At 36.3% G+C, this 13808-nt stretch overlaps 1 protein-coding gene across 1 annotated transcript; it reads left to right on the forward strand.

Moving 5' to 3' along the window:
* The first annotated feature begins 316 nt into the window (after positions 1-316).
* LOC148303100 (uncharacterized) lies at positions 317-13173 on the forward strand. The gene is made up of 9 exons (XM_088270425.1): positions 317-1214; positions 3403-3606; positions 5351-5751; positions 6029-6148; positions 6253-6353; positions 7232-7431; positions 9685-9938; positions 11427-11525; positions 12358-13173. Exons 1-9 carry the CDS (start codon positions 553-555, stop codon positions 12543-12545), a joined length of 2229 nt encoding a protein of 742 aa, XP_088126551.1. The 5' UTR covers positions 317-552; the 3' UTR covers positions 12546-13173.
* The last annotated feature ends 635 nt before the right edge of the window (positions 13174-13808 follow it).

Genomic DNA, 13808 nt, shown 5'->3' on the forward strand with positions numbered 1-13808 from the left:
GTGTGTTTATGTAAATATTTGAGTGTTCAACGTAAATAATTTTGTTGAAAAACAACGGCCATGTTATAAATACAAAACCACACAGTTTTACAATAAAATTATTATCCGCACGAAATAAGTTTTTTTATTATCAACTTGTTTCATTTACTCATCGGCAAAAATCAGGATACGTTCTCAAATTATTTACATTAAAAAAATCTGTTTTGGAAAATATTACTTCGTACCCCAATTGTTTTCAATTTAAGTACTGCTTTCATATTCTATAGCCATGAAACGAACCAATGTGAATATAGTCGCAAACCAGTTTGACTTTGTCAACCTCGCCAACTTCATACTGGTCGAAGTCGAAAATATAATCAAGAAGTATGTGATTCTATAAAAATACTTGGAATTTTATACGTATTCTTTTATAAATGTTAGACTTCAGTGTATATTATGATGTGGACTTTTGTATATGATTAATCTGCCGTCGTACGTATCGCGTTGACAGGCTTATGGGGTGATGTAAAACCCAAAATATTACCATTGTTCCGTGTTTGACAACCCGACAAAATGACGGAGACGACGCCGAGAGACGAGCCCCTGGCTCCAACTTCGAAAAACAATTTACGCCTTCTTAAAAATGATAAAGCGCGAGAAGAACCCTACCCGAAATGGAAATATAATTTTAAATCAGAAAATCAACCGCCCGCTGATGAAGCATTTCGAGCTTGTGTCATTTGCAGTTCCAAGACAAATGACCCTTATTTTAACATATACACAACTTACACCGAAAGCTCTCGTTGTTTACTTTCAGATTTTATTACTAAAGCGAGTAATATTATGTTCGAACGGGACAAAGTGTGGTCTAACAACCTGTGCTGGGTTTGTTTCGGTCTCGTGAATACGTTGGACAATGCTGAAGAAAAGTTCTTGTCTTTGAAAAATGAATTTTTAGTTATGCTTAACAAAAACAATAATTTAGCCGCTCTGTGCAAACGTGTGACTGTGTGCGAGACGCAAACTGAAGATGTGTTCCCCGAGAAAATAGAGTTTTCTTATACTAATGTGAAGGACGAATATCTCGAGGATTTATCTCGGGGGGCCTCGCCATTGCCCGTCTCGGACTCCGACGACGAACCGCTGGCGAAAAATAAAGAAAAACCGGACCTCGTTGCTGTCGCATTATCCCCACCTATCAAATGCGAGGTGGAAATTCTGGAAGAGAATAAAATGTATGTATTAACTTGAAGACCTTTTTATTAATGCTTTGTAAACTGAAATTTCTATCAGTTTAAATTGAAAAATTAACAAATGTTTAAATTTGACTATTTTACTACATTTTTTCATTCAAACCCTTATCCGCACCCCAATGGTGCATAGGGCACTGCATCATACAAACGCAGTGTTATCTTGATCTTTAACACACGAAGGAAAGGTGATCAGCCCTCCGCTTCAGGTACCAGTCCAGGGTAATATGGAATAAATATTAGAGTGAAAAAATCACTTATATTTATTTGACCCCCCGGGAATCGAACCCGGGACCTCCAGAACGGTAGCCGAGCGTGCTGACCATTACACTACGGAGGCGGACAAATATAATAATTTAGGATAATTTTTAAAACAGAACGAGGATGGCAGAAAAAGACTTGGCATGATCAGATCAATCGATACCTAAAATCTGGTGGTGTCAAAAGTCTGGGTAATCGGAGGGCATGTATGACTAGACGTATGGATGTGAAGGAGGCGAGGAGTGTAAGTCAGGACAGAAGAGTGTGGCGTTCCATCCTTTCTGCCTACCCCTGCAGTGAAACAGCGTGGTGGTAGTAGTAGTAGTAGTTAGTATATAATGCCATTTTTGTTAAATGCAACTGCAAGGGCGCTTTACTGTTTACTTTATTAAATCGGAAAAAATACCATTATAGAAATGATTTCTCTTTAAGTTTTTTTTTTTCTGTACATCATCTCACTCTCACCATTTCCAAGTGCTGGTGAAAGAGAATTCCATGCCATAGGTCTTGCAACAGCACAGACACGCAAAGGTACGCCAAATTTACTACGCTGGTTGCGAGCTGGTAAGATTACTTTTCCTGTGAAAGTTGTTGTAGCCGATCCAAGCGCGGAATATTGATGAGAAAATCATGCTCTGCAGATTGATTTAAATATAAAATTGAAGACTTGTATTTTATCAATTCTTGTGTATTAACACATTGTTTCCGGGAATCGCTCAAAAGCATATTTTACATACTGTTGGTAGAGAGCGGGAGACGCTTATTTATATAAGCGTTCTATTTGCTTAATTTTGGTAGAGCGCGACAATAAAAAAAAACATTCTACAGATCGGAATTGAGAATCCTGTTACTTGTGATTAGTATACGATCCCTTATTAGTATTACTAATTACGATTGGTATCTAGGAAAAGACTGTCCGACAACAATTTGTAAATACAATTATGGCTAGTCTTGAGAACTACATATCGCTCACTCCTTTCAAGAACGTCATAAATCGAAAATCGTCAATTTTCAACTGTGCATGTTTTCGGAATGCCCAGAAAATGTAGTATACTCCAGCAAAAGAGGCATATTTTTAATTTAATATTTACCCGCTACAGGGCAGAAAATGTTGTTTTTTCATTTTTAAGTAAAGGTATTATTTAATAATTTTTTTTAAATATACTTAATATTTTTCAAATGGAGAAAAAACTTTCAGGTTTTACCTAAAAAGATCTGTTGCACAGTAAAAAGTTCAGTAAGTGGCTTGATATTTATTTTTAATACATTGTATTACATTCTTAAACTTAAAAAACGTTCTCCTGAAAAATCAAGTTTTTTGATTTATGACGTTCTTGAAAGGAGTGAGCGATATGTTCTCATTAACAGGTAAAAATACAAACAAACAATTTGGGTACTGATAGAGCTGGGTGGCGTAATAACTGAAGGTTATAATTATAATTACTACTGCTGAAGCTGACTGCCATGAACGATTCTTCAATTATTATTTTAATATTTCTAATTTCATTAATTGATTCGGCAGTCACTTTGTGGTAAAATCTATCCATTTTTAATTAATGTTTTACTTTATGTAAATACTATTTTACTAAGCAAAACATAAAATAAAAAACGTATTGACTAAGTAAAACATTAATTAAAAATTCATATTTCTAATTGAATCCATTGTGTTTTTTCACAAAGTTAATGACAAATTAATAAATAATGCTGTAGATTGAGTTTGGAAGTGAAGCATGTAGTTGGCAAAAAAAGGATGAATGTAGACTAAATGCACTTGAAATGCTTTCTCTCAGACGAATGTGCGGCAAAAAAAATTATGATGTTGTCGTGTCATCTTTAAAATTGAAATATATATGTTTACCATGAGAACACGTTTGTTTATTTAGTACCAAACATCATTTGTTTGTTATTTCAGTAAAAGTGATACGTACGCTTGTCGGATGTGCAAGTTAGAGTTTAAGACTAAGGCCCTCGGAGCTGTCCACGCCTTCGCAGTCCACCGAGTGGACATTGCCAAGGAACCCGACGTCTTGCAGGCGGTGGAATACGGAGCTGCCAAGAGCAGCAAGGAGTCTAAGAAGAGAAAATCTAAGAAGAAGTCCAAAAGAAAATCTTACGCGTAAGTCCAAATCCTTTCCGTCTATTTGAAAATCCAATAATAAACTGTCAGGAAAGTTTTGCAGAGATTTTTTTAAATCACCTAACGTCCAAGTGACTCCGGCTACGGCTTATGCAACACCTTACCATGGCCCTACTTAATCTTCAACTTTACAAGTTTTATAGCTTATACCTACTCGTGATTGGATTTACTCATTATGTTTAAACTAACTAACTAACCAACCATCATGCCGCTTCACGAAGGGGTAGACAGAGAGAATAGAACACCTCACCACTCTGTCTTTGCAAACATTTTTCGCCTCTTTCGTGCATCTCCTCATACATACCCGCTTAATTATAGTAACTTTATGTTTAAAGTTACTAAAATTTCTTGTAATTCATGAGTGAAAATTCTAGGCAAGAAGGACCCACCAAGCCACCTTGTGTGTCTTGTCGGTGGAGTTCTTTTTGAATACATTTTTTATTGTTATAAACAATAAAAACGATTTTAACCTGATATACACACAAAAAAGAGAGAAAAATTAAGAATATAAACATTTTACAGTTTTCATAAAATTAACTCTTGTTCATTCACCCATTCCTTTATTTTGCCTTTGTTCCATATTTTATTTTGACCTCTAACATCCGTCGGCAACAAATTAAATAATGTTTGGAACGATATATTTCAGTGTTCGACTGCCATATTTATTGTTAATTCTTTGGACTATCAAACCTTCGTTGTGTGTAAATCGTTTATCATGGTTGTGTACTAAAATATTTCGATATTTTTGTCTAGTTTGTTCAATTTTGGAATTCTCGCGTTTTGTAAAGATATAAAAATATTTATAGTTTTATTGACATCTCAATATAGATGAAAAAGAATGTGGAAGTCTGGGCATTTACACCAAGCGCGGTCTGTCCATACATGCTGTGAATGCTCCGCATCCCTTGCATTTTAGAGTAAAAAGATTCAAACTTCTATCCTTAAACAGCAATACTGCAATTTAAATATTTTGATATGTGTACAGCGACCATATTATGTTATTTTTATACAAAAACAGCGCTGTACAAAATCATACAAATATTATTATTATTATAAAAAGAATGTGCATATATCGTCCCGTCTCAGCGCACTTGCAACGAGCGACACGATACAAAGATCGCGGGCGAGTCTAAATACACATATATTCTCAAATACTGTGAAACGCGTAAAAAGCACGTAAACAAGCAATACTGGATGCGATTTGTAAACAGCGTGCGCAATGTCAGAACCTGAGTTCTTTCCGCAAGCCAACATCCATATCAACTGTATACGATATTAATGACAGCATCCGATGTACAAAAAATGTCTTCAATACTAATGTATATAATGAACAGAATCACATACTCTGTTGGATTGTTCTTAGTGCGCGCGTTGCTTTGACAGTTTACTTTTGAGCTTGAAGACTGAAGTTAAACTGTTATGGAATATTATCAACCTGCGATTTACTTAATAATTTGAATAAATAAAAATGAATTGATGATATTTTGTATCTGTAATTATTGAGTTTTAAATTTATGGAGATGGCGTCTTGACGTGCATATTAGATATCTAGTACGTAGTAAGTACGAGTATAAACATTTGATGTCCAGCATCCCTTCTACAAAAAGTCACCGACCGCCACTGATTCACAGGGTTTACGACCTGTCTTAGCCTCTTTGCCATAGTTATCACTTAGTACACATTTAACATACTTCTCCTAACTAGCTTCTGTATCAAATTTTAGTGACCTCGACGTATCTGACATGGACATGGATATTGACGACAAAGACTGGGCGGCCGAAATGGACGTCAAGCCCAAACTCAGGGGGCGCCCTGCCGGCAGGATTTTGAAGAAGCCGATTCACATCAAACCTCACGACGACGTCAAGCCGTCCAGCCAGGAGCTGCAGAAGAAGCTCGCCTCATCGAGTTTGACAATCAAGAAGGTCAACAATCATCTGAGCAAGCCCATCAAGATTGGCGGCAAGAAGGGCAAGGCGTTGGGGTCGGGGTCAGATCCTATACTGAGCAGGTTCCAGACTGTTAGCATTAAGATTACGGGCACCGTGGAGAATAAAAAAGGACCCAAGAAAAAAAAAGAGATGCTTCCTTGCACCGAATGCACTGCCTCCTTCAGTTCTAAAGGTAAATACTATTTATGTATATTTTTAAATGATTATTAGTTGCCTAAAGTTGTCCGCTTACGTAGTGTAATGGTTAGTGTGTTTAGCTATGGTGCTGGAGGTCCTGAGTTCGATTCCCAGGGGAGGGTCAAATAAATATAAGGGATTTTTTCACTCTAATGTTAATAATTCAATATAACCCTGGATTGGTACCTGAAGTGGAGGGCTGATCACCTGAACAGAAGATTCTAGCTTAGCACATTATGTAGATAAGTATTCATGTTTTCATTTTGTTTTAGCCCGCCTGGATTATCATATGTTGAAGCACGCAGGGTCTAATTCTCCCTTCATCTGTGAGATTTGCGGAGCCTCATATAAACACAAGAAAGCTTGCGACATACATGTCGGCATGCATAAAGGTAACAACTCTAATAGATGTGTAATATTTATACAAACCGATATCCAAAATACCATTAAATAGATATTTAATTTTTCTTTAATATTTGTATGTTTTTTTATGTAGGTATTAGTCCGTGGAAATGTTCCATTTGCGATAAAATATTCCCTTCCAAAGGAGCCCTCTCCAGGCATGAGGCGATACACACTGGCACTCCCAATTACCAGGTAATATGCTTTCTATAATATTTAAATATTTATTTAATTTAGCGGCCTCTATCACACTATCTTAGAAAAATTCACTAATCATTGACAGGAAATTCTGTTGACATCTCATCATATATGTATGAAGAAGATGTTCTCCTCGACAGGTGAAAATACAAACTGTTATTTATTGTTTTTAGTACTGTATTTTCACGCTTAAAAGCGTCTTTAACATACTGTTGGTAGAGAGCGGGAGACACTTATAAGCATTTTATTTTCTTACTTTTGGTAGAGTGCGAGAGACGCCTGCAAACATTGTACAGATGGGAATTGGGTGTGCGGTTACTTGTGAATAGTATACTGAGGGTCAGGTGACAGACTGTCTGAGTATAATAAGGGTCGGGGTTGATGAAAAAACCGCCCGACAACAATTTGTCAAGCAATGTTTAATCAATGGCTGTTGATAATATTATCAGGCGAAATTTCGCCCATCGGTCTTTGGACATTAATCCAACAGTTTTTTTTCAATTTTCATCAAATTATGTTTTGTTCAAATCCATGATTCAAATCATCAATCAAAATATTTAAATGATCATGTTATTCCACAAAGTTAATGGCCGAATCAATAAATAATTTAATAATCGTTATTCTTGATCTGACCTTGAATAGGGACCCTAATTAGTCAGAGAGTGTAATTTTTCTTTTTATTAAAAAAAAATTACTTAGTAAATACCACTATTTCTTTAAATCTATTGACACATGTTTTGATGCATTCCGCATCATTTCAAGTAAAACTTGAATTAAAAATGGATAGATTTTACCACAAAGTTACTGCCAACCTAACGAAATTTAAAAAAAATTACTATACCTTTACTATATAATGTATGGTTGTATGTTTGCAGTGTGACCTGTGCGGCAAGTCGTTCATCCACACGTCCTCGTTCAAGATGCACAAGCTCAGCCACTCGGGGGTGAAGCCGCACTCGTGCAGCAAGTGCGGGCTGGCGCTCATGACGCGCTCGCACCTCAAGCGCCACCAGCGCGTGCACAGTGGCGAGAAGCGGCACGAGTGCTCCACGTGCGGCAAGAAGTTCTCTGAGAGGTAACTACCCACTCGGAGGGATATCATTCTATACCACAAGGCAACTTTCTCCTTTTAAGGCCCAATATACTACAGTCGCAACATGTATAACATTCACCATTCTAGCCACTCTTGCCAAACACACTACCCAAATTTCAAAAGTTATCCTTTTAATTGACATCTTTCACATATCGCTCACTCCTTTCAAGAACGTCATAAATCAAAATACTTGATTTTTCAGGAGAACGTTTTTAAAGTTTAAGAATATAATACAATGTATTAAAAATAAATATCAAGCCACTTACTGAACTTTTTACTGTGCAACAGATCTTTTTAGGTAAAATCTGAAGTTTTTTTCTCCATTTGAAAAATATTTAGTTTTTTGAAAAAAATAATTAAACAATGCCTTTTCTTCAAAATGCAAAAACAACACTTTCTGCCCTGTAGCGGTTAAATATTAAGTTAAAAATATGCCGCTTTTGCTGGGATATAGTACATTTTCTGGACATTCCGAAAATACGCACAACTGAAAACTTACAAATTTTGATTTATGACGTTCTTGAAAGGAGTGAGCGATATATGTCCATATATTTTATAAATTCTTCTTTGGTCGAGTTAAGTAAATATTTTTTTTATTTAAAGACTTTCATGAAATACATGTAAGTTTCTTCCTGAATTATTATACACACTAGAAGATGCCTGAAAATGTGGTGTTTATAAATACATGTATGATATCAGTAATCACTTAACCCTTACCAGTCCAATGTTGAATCTCATTTGGCATAAAAAAAAAATTCTCGTAGGTCCCACGTCGTTAATATAATTTTTTTATTTTCATTTGACATTTTTTAAAAATTTTATCATTTGACATTTTTTCATCACTAGTATTGTTAAGTTAAAATTCAAGTTCACTTTTTTCACTCGTATCTTTCAACAGTATGTGAAGCAAAGGACAATTTTTGCCCATTGCATTGCGTAACTGTCTACCTGGATTTTTATTTTATTTTTGAGAATAGAATGGGTTAAACCAGCCTATTACAGGTTTTAAGGCCATTAACCTCTAAGCTGCTCGATTTCTAGTGTTAAACTTTCCGTCCCGTGCTGGATTGTTTTACATTACAATATTTTTGACAAAAAAAGCATATTTATGCCTATTTTTTGTAGTGAGACTTTCAGAAATCATTCAGAAATCCACCATAGATGTTCACAGTACACAATTCACTTTACTTATTATGTTTTTATAGTGTATTTACACAAAATTATTAACATTTACGGACTCGCGGCCGAAAATTTGGTGGCTGTATAGAAGACGCGGCTGTCGTATTGTCCATTCGTTGCGTGTGCGCAGTTTTTTTTAAATGCGTTATATTAAAAAATAAATGTAAATTAAAATAAAATTTAGAAAAATATTTTAAATTCAATTTTATATAAAAAAACAGACATGATCAATATTTCGAAATTGTGTGAAAATCTTCAAAGCAGGGATAAGAACAAAAATGCATTTTGCATGTGGGACATATAAATTATATGACTTTATTCCTTTTCTCCCGTATTGGTTATGGTCGCTTTCACCATTTTTGTTTGCAGAATCGTTGTTTCTTATAAAAAAATATTATTTTCTTCATTGTCGTATAAATTTTAACCAGGAAGAGATATATTTATGACGATAAAAGTTACAACAAATAAAAATGCTTCCAGTATTCAAAGCATCGCACGATAATAAACAACAAAAAAATAGTACAAAATTATCACAAAACACCGTGTTACACAATCTCTTGTTAATTAATTATAATACCCTTCTCTTTCCACACAGTTAATAAATATAATAATTATGAAAATAATTAATGATAATTTAGATCGCCGAAACCGATTGAACAGACTATACGATACTGAGAGCACGCGCCGAGCACGAGCTGACCGGAAGTATTCACGATAAAGTTGACACTAAATTGAAATAATTTTGATATTTTATGACACTAAATCAAAGAGAACTAATTCATCCATGCCTCAAACCAAATTTAAGTGCAAAAAATTATCCATAGGTGCTGACATAAGTATGGAAAGTTGAAAAACGACTATGCATGCGATCCGCAGTCAATGGTACTTTTATAAAAAACGACAATAGATGCGATCCGCAGCTTACGGGTTAAATATCCAGATTTCCGTATTCTTCTATTGTGTTGAGATGTCACCATAGATAGAACCATCCCTACTCCAACTTGCGTCCGCTTAGCACCCTCTAAGAGTGTGGTTTTCAACTCTTCGTCTGTCCAGGTACAACCTGTACGCCCACCAGAAGTCGCATGACCCTGCGGGCGGCGCGGTGCCGCGGCAGGCCAAGAGCCACGACTGCACGGTGTGCGACGCCACCTTCAACCGGCGCTACATCCTGGAGAAGCACATGGAAACGGCGCACCAGCGCATCGCCGACGCGGGCCCCAAGCGCCCGCGCAACACCATGACCAAGCTGCTCAAGCAGCAGGCCCTGCAGCAGCCCACGCACTCCAGCCAGAGCCAGGACTCGCAGAGTGAGTACTACTACCCTATGCAGCGAGAGCGGGATTCACTAATTAATTCAATCAACTCAAATTCACAACAGCCAGGATATACCTTTATAGGTTGTATATCATAGTTGTACAGGAGAATGTGACCAACTAACAAAACGTAAAATGTTCAGGAGGGTCATTTAAGTCACTTTTGCTTGGCAAGAAAAAAAATATTAATGCAGTTAGTCATTTTTAACAAATCAATATATCATACTTCCAAGTTTAGAATCGCTTCGGGATTTTTTTCAGGACAATATTAAACTAGTAAGATATCAAATAGTCAATGATCACGTTTTTGTAAAAAATGCACTTGGTCACTTACTCCTGTACGACTACGATATATATTATAAGAATTATATATATTATAAGAACAGTTATCTGTAGTAAACTGTTCTTTTATGTGATAGTTAATATCTGAAAACAGTTGCTGTGGCGTAGTCGGGTAGACTTTCGTTAGTTAACTTAGTTATCATTAACAATTTTTAACCACTTAACTGACAAATTTTGGCTAGAAAATTTGTGGTGTAAGAAATTTTCAACAAGAAGTCAAAACAAGACTGGCCAATAAAATTCTTCTAACCCTTATCCGCACCCAATGGTGCATAGGGCACTGCATCGTATTGAAACAGTGTTATCTTGATCGTTAAATACACGAAGGAAAGGTGATCAACTGCTCCTGCTTCAGGCACCACTCCAGGGTAATAATAAATAAATATTATACTGAAAAAATCGCAAATATTTATTTTGACCCTCGAACCTAGGACCTCCAGCATGGTAGCCTAGCGCGCCTACCACTACACTATGGAAGCGGCCAATAAAATTATTCTTCTTTTTGTAGATAGGGATCTGTTTCTGCCTCCGCATTTCTCTCTTAGGATGTTGACTCCCAGCTGTCTTTCCATCTTTTCGTAGATCTGCCCGGGGGTCTGCGTCCTTCAGGGTTGCCTTGGAGGGCGATACGTGGAAATTTGTCTTCTGACATTCTGTTTATATGTTCCTTCCAGTATCGCCTTCGTTGTCGTCCCCACCTCACGATATCCTCCGTCTCACACATGGTCCAGATGTCGGTATTTCTTACTCGGTCTCGCAATGTGTTTCCGGTTATGGATCGGAGAGTCTTCATCTCGGAGGTTCGAAGTCGAGATTTTGCTCTGGAAGTATCTGCTCTTGCCTCAATCCCATAAGTGGCTATTGGTCGAACACATGTTTTATATATTTTCATTTTACTTTCTGTTCTCATGTGTTCCTCCACACCGAGTTTCTGAGGCATCCTGATATAACTGAATAAAATTCATCAATAATGTCAAATGGGTCAATATTTGAGTCGGGTAAAGCAGGACTGACGAGTCGGAATATGATTTACCCGACCAGTGCTTAGACTCATCAAGTAGAATACAAACTCTTTGCCTAGTCAGGGAACTGGTTAATGTATTCGGGTTTTCATTAATAATTGTATTTTTTTGTTTTCAGCAAGCGTGATGGACATGATTGATGTTAAAATCATAGTTCCTCCCACCGTCACCCCTCCCATTAACCACAACACCGACAGCACCACCAGTACACTAATAGGTATTTAATAAAACAATACATTAATTGAAATAAAATATACTTAAAACTTATTTATTTTTTGAATTTTTTTTTTAATTAAAAAAGATAAATATTTGTGTTTTTTTTATTATTAAAAAAAACACAAATTTTATCATGGACTCTTAAGTCCGCGATACTAACCACAGGACCACAACCCGACACCGATAAATCCGATTCGAATCTTGAATACATCCAAAAAAAGGGTCTGCTGAATAAAAGCTTTCCCAATCCAACCATAGATGGCTCTAGTGAACTGACATGTACAGACAGTGTCATGAGATTAGTGATATATGTAGGAGTTCCAAATTCTTCTTTATCTATGTTGAGATGTCAAAAATGTAATGAAATGCATTATCTATACTTTTTAAAATTTTATTTCAAAGTAAATCTATTTTAATAAAAATGTTGATGTTCATTTGTACAACGTGATTGCCTTGAAGTTTTGACACAATGTTGCATTTACATGCGTTCGCAAAGGCAAATGAATTTACAGTAAGCAAATGATGGATTCAAAAAGAATTTTTAATTGCGAGTTAAAATAAGGCAATGGTATGGCATGTGTGGAGAATGGAACCATCCAGACTCCCCTCATCGTACTGCATGGCCAACCCCAAGATAGAAGACTCCCGGACAGACCACCAAAGAGTTGAATTGACAGCTGGGAATCAACATCGCAGGAGGCTAATCCCTCTTAAAAACAGGCCACAGGCCTACATCAAGAAGAAGAAGAAGAGCTAAAATCTAGTGGTCAAAATTAATTTCAGTTTGTACAGTATCTTCTCAATACTCCGCTGATAACAGATATTTTTTTCAGGAGAATCTTTTCAACCCTCCGCCGAGGGTTCCAGCACTCCATCGATGCCGCAGCCCCTAATCGCTAAGGAGGAGGCCGTGGAGCCCCCAGTACCTTCCCTTGCCTGGCAGGGGCTGTACCAGCTCGCCAACGACTACCCCCTGCGCATGCACGGGGTGGACTACATGGGCTACCTGGGCCGACAGTGAATACGGCGTCTGTGAATATTCCCAGCTCCCGTCTGTGAATATGCCCAACTCTCGCCTGTGAATATTCCCAACTCTTGTCTGTGTCAGGACCTTTATCCAAATGCCGAAAATTTACCCTCTCTTCAGATAATCTGTAGGTTATTTTTTTATCAATTAAAACAAATATGTATTGTGGTATTTATTCAACTTTTTTAAAGAAATTGAATATTTTAGTGGATCGAGATTTATTTAATGAAAAGTAAAAAGCTTTGTCTCGGAATTTACGTAAAAGCATCTTCTCTGGCACAAGAATATCCACTCGGCCAGCCCATTCTAGGCGTGTGTTTAAGGCAGACACCGCGCTCGAATGGGGGATATTTGCTAATGCTTCAGCATCAAACATTTTTTCACTTTTGCTGTCACATTCTTGTGTTGCTCACCTTATTGTTTCATCGTCATTTTTAAGAAGCGCGGGAGACATTAGTGGGCATTCGGATTACAGAGATGTTCGGATTAGAGGGGGTTCGGATTATAGAGGTCCTGCTGTATTCCCAACTTCCATCTGAAAACAAAGTGAATGTCTTTAGTTCCATCAATAGGGTATTTTTACAAAGTGGGAACCAACTTTTAAATGTACAGAAAATAAAAATGAACTTTTTTAGTGATTGTGATAAGTTTTGAAAAGAGTTTCATTCAAGTTGTCCCTCAGTATTTGAAGAGAAAGCTTTCCTCGTTAAGTCATGAATTGAGAAATTGCAAATATTGAGACTACTCTCGGCTGGTGAATCATCATTCTTTCAAAAAAATTATCTGTTAAGTGAAAAATGGAACTGGTAGAATAGTGGTACAGTTTTGTAAATTTTTGCATTGTCAAAATCAATCTTGTATGATAGATAACTAGCGACAGGAGCGCTCTCAAGAATTCTAAAGAACTTATAGAGATAAACAAACATGCAATACATGATTTTTGGAAATATTTGTACATTACAGTACAAAGCAGTGATAATACCATTCAATGGCACCATGAATCAAATAAATTTGAAATATTGAAATTCAAAGAAATACACCCCAAATTATATCTTAATAAATTAAGTTCTTAATTTTTTTTTGTTGGAAATATTCCATTGTATTTTTTTTTAATTAATTGAAATTACTAATTTCATACACCGCTTTTGTTATTTTGCTAAGAAAAAAATCAATTTAGATTGAAACACCCGTGCATCAATTTTTAGATGGAAAATGAGTGATTTTTTTATTCTTTTATTTCAAAATTTATCTTTTTTT

Source organism: Brachycentrus maculatus, unplaced genomic scaffold (genome assembly GCF_059751285.1).
Source record: "Brachycentrus maculatus isolate JH-2025_06_01 unplaced genomic scaffold, ASM5975128v1 h1tg000386l, whole genome shotgun sequence".
Taxonomy (NCBI): domain Eukaryota; kingdom Metazoa; phylum Arthropoda; class Insecta; order Trichoptera; family Brachycentridae; genus Brachycentrus; species Brachycentrus maculatus.

What these genes read in the sequence shown, in the direction of transcription:
- LOC148303100 (XM_088270425.1), top strand. Translation starts at nt 553, where the DNA reads ATGACGGAGACGACGCCGAGAGACGAGCCCCTGGCTCCAACTTCGAAA. An exon ending in CTGGCACTCCCAATTACCAG is followed by an intron (nt 6,354 to 7,231) that starts GTAATATGCTTT and finishes GTATGTTTGCAG; the next exon opens with TGTGACCTGTGCGGCAAGTC. An exon ending in CACCACCAGTACACTAATAG is followed by an intron (nt 11,526 to 12,357) that starts GTATTTAATAAA and finishes TATTTTTTTCAG; the next exon opens with GAGAATCTTTTCAACCCTCC.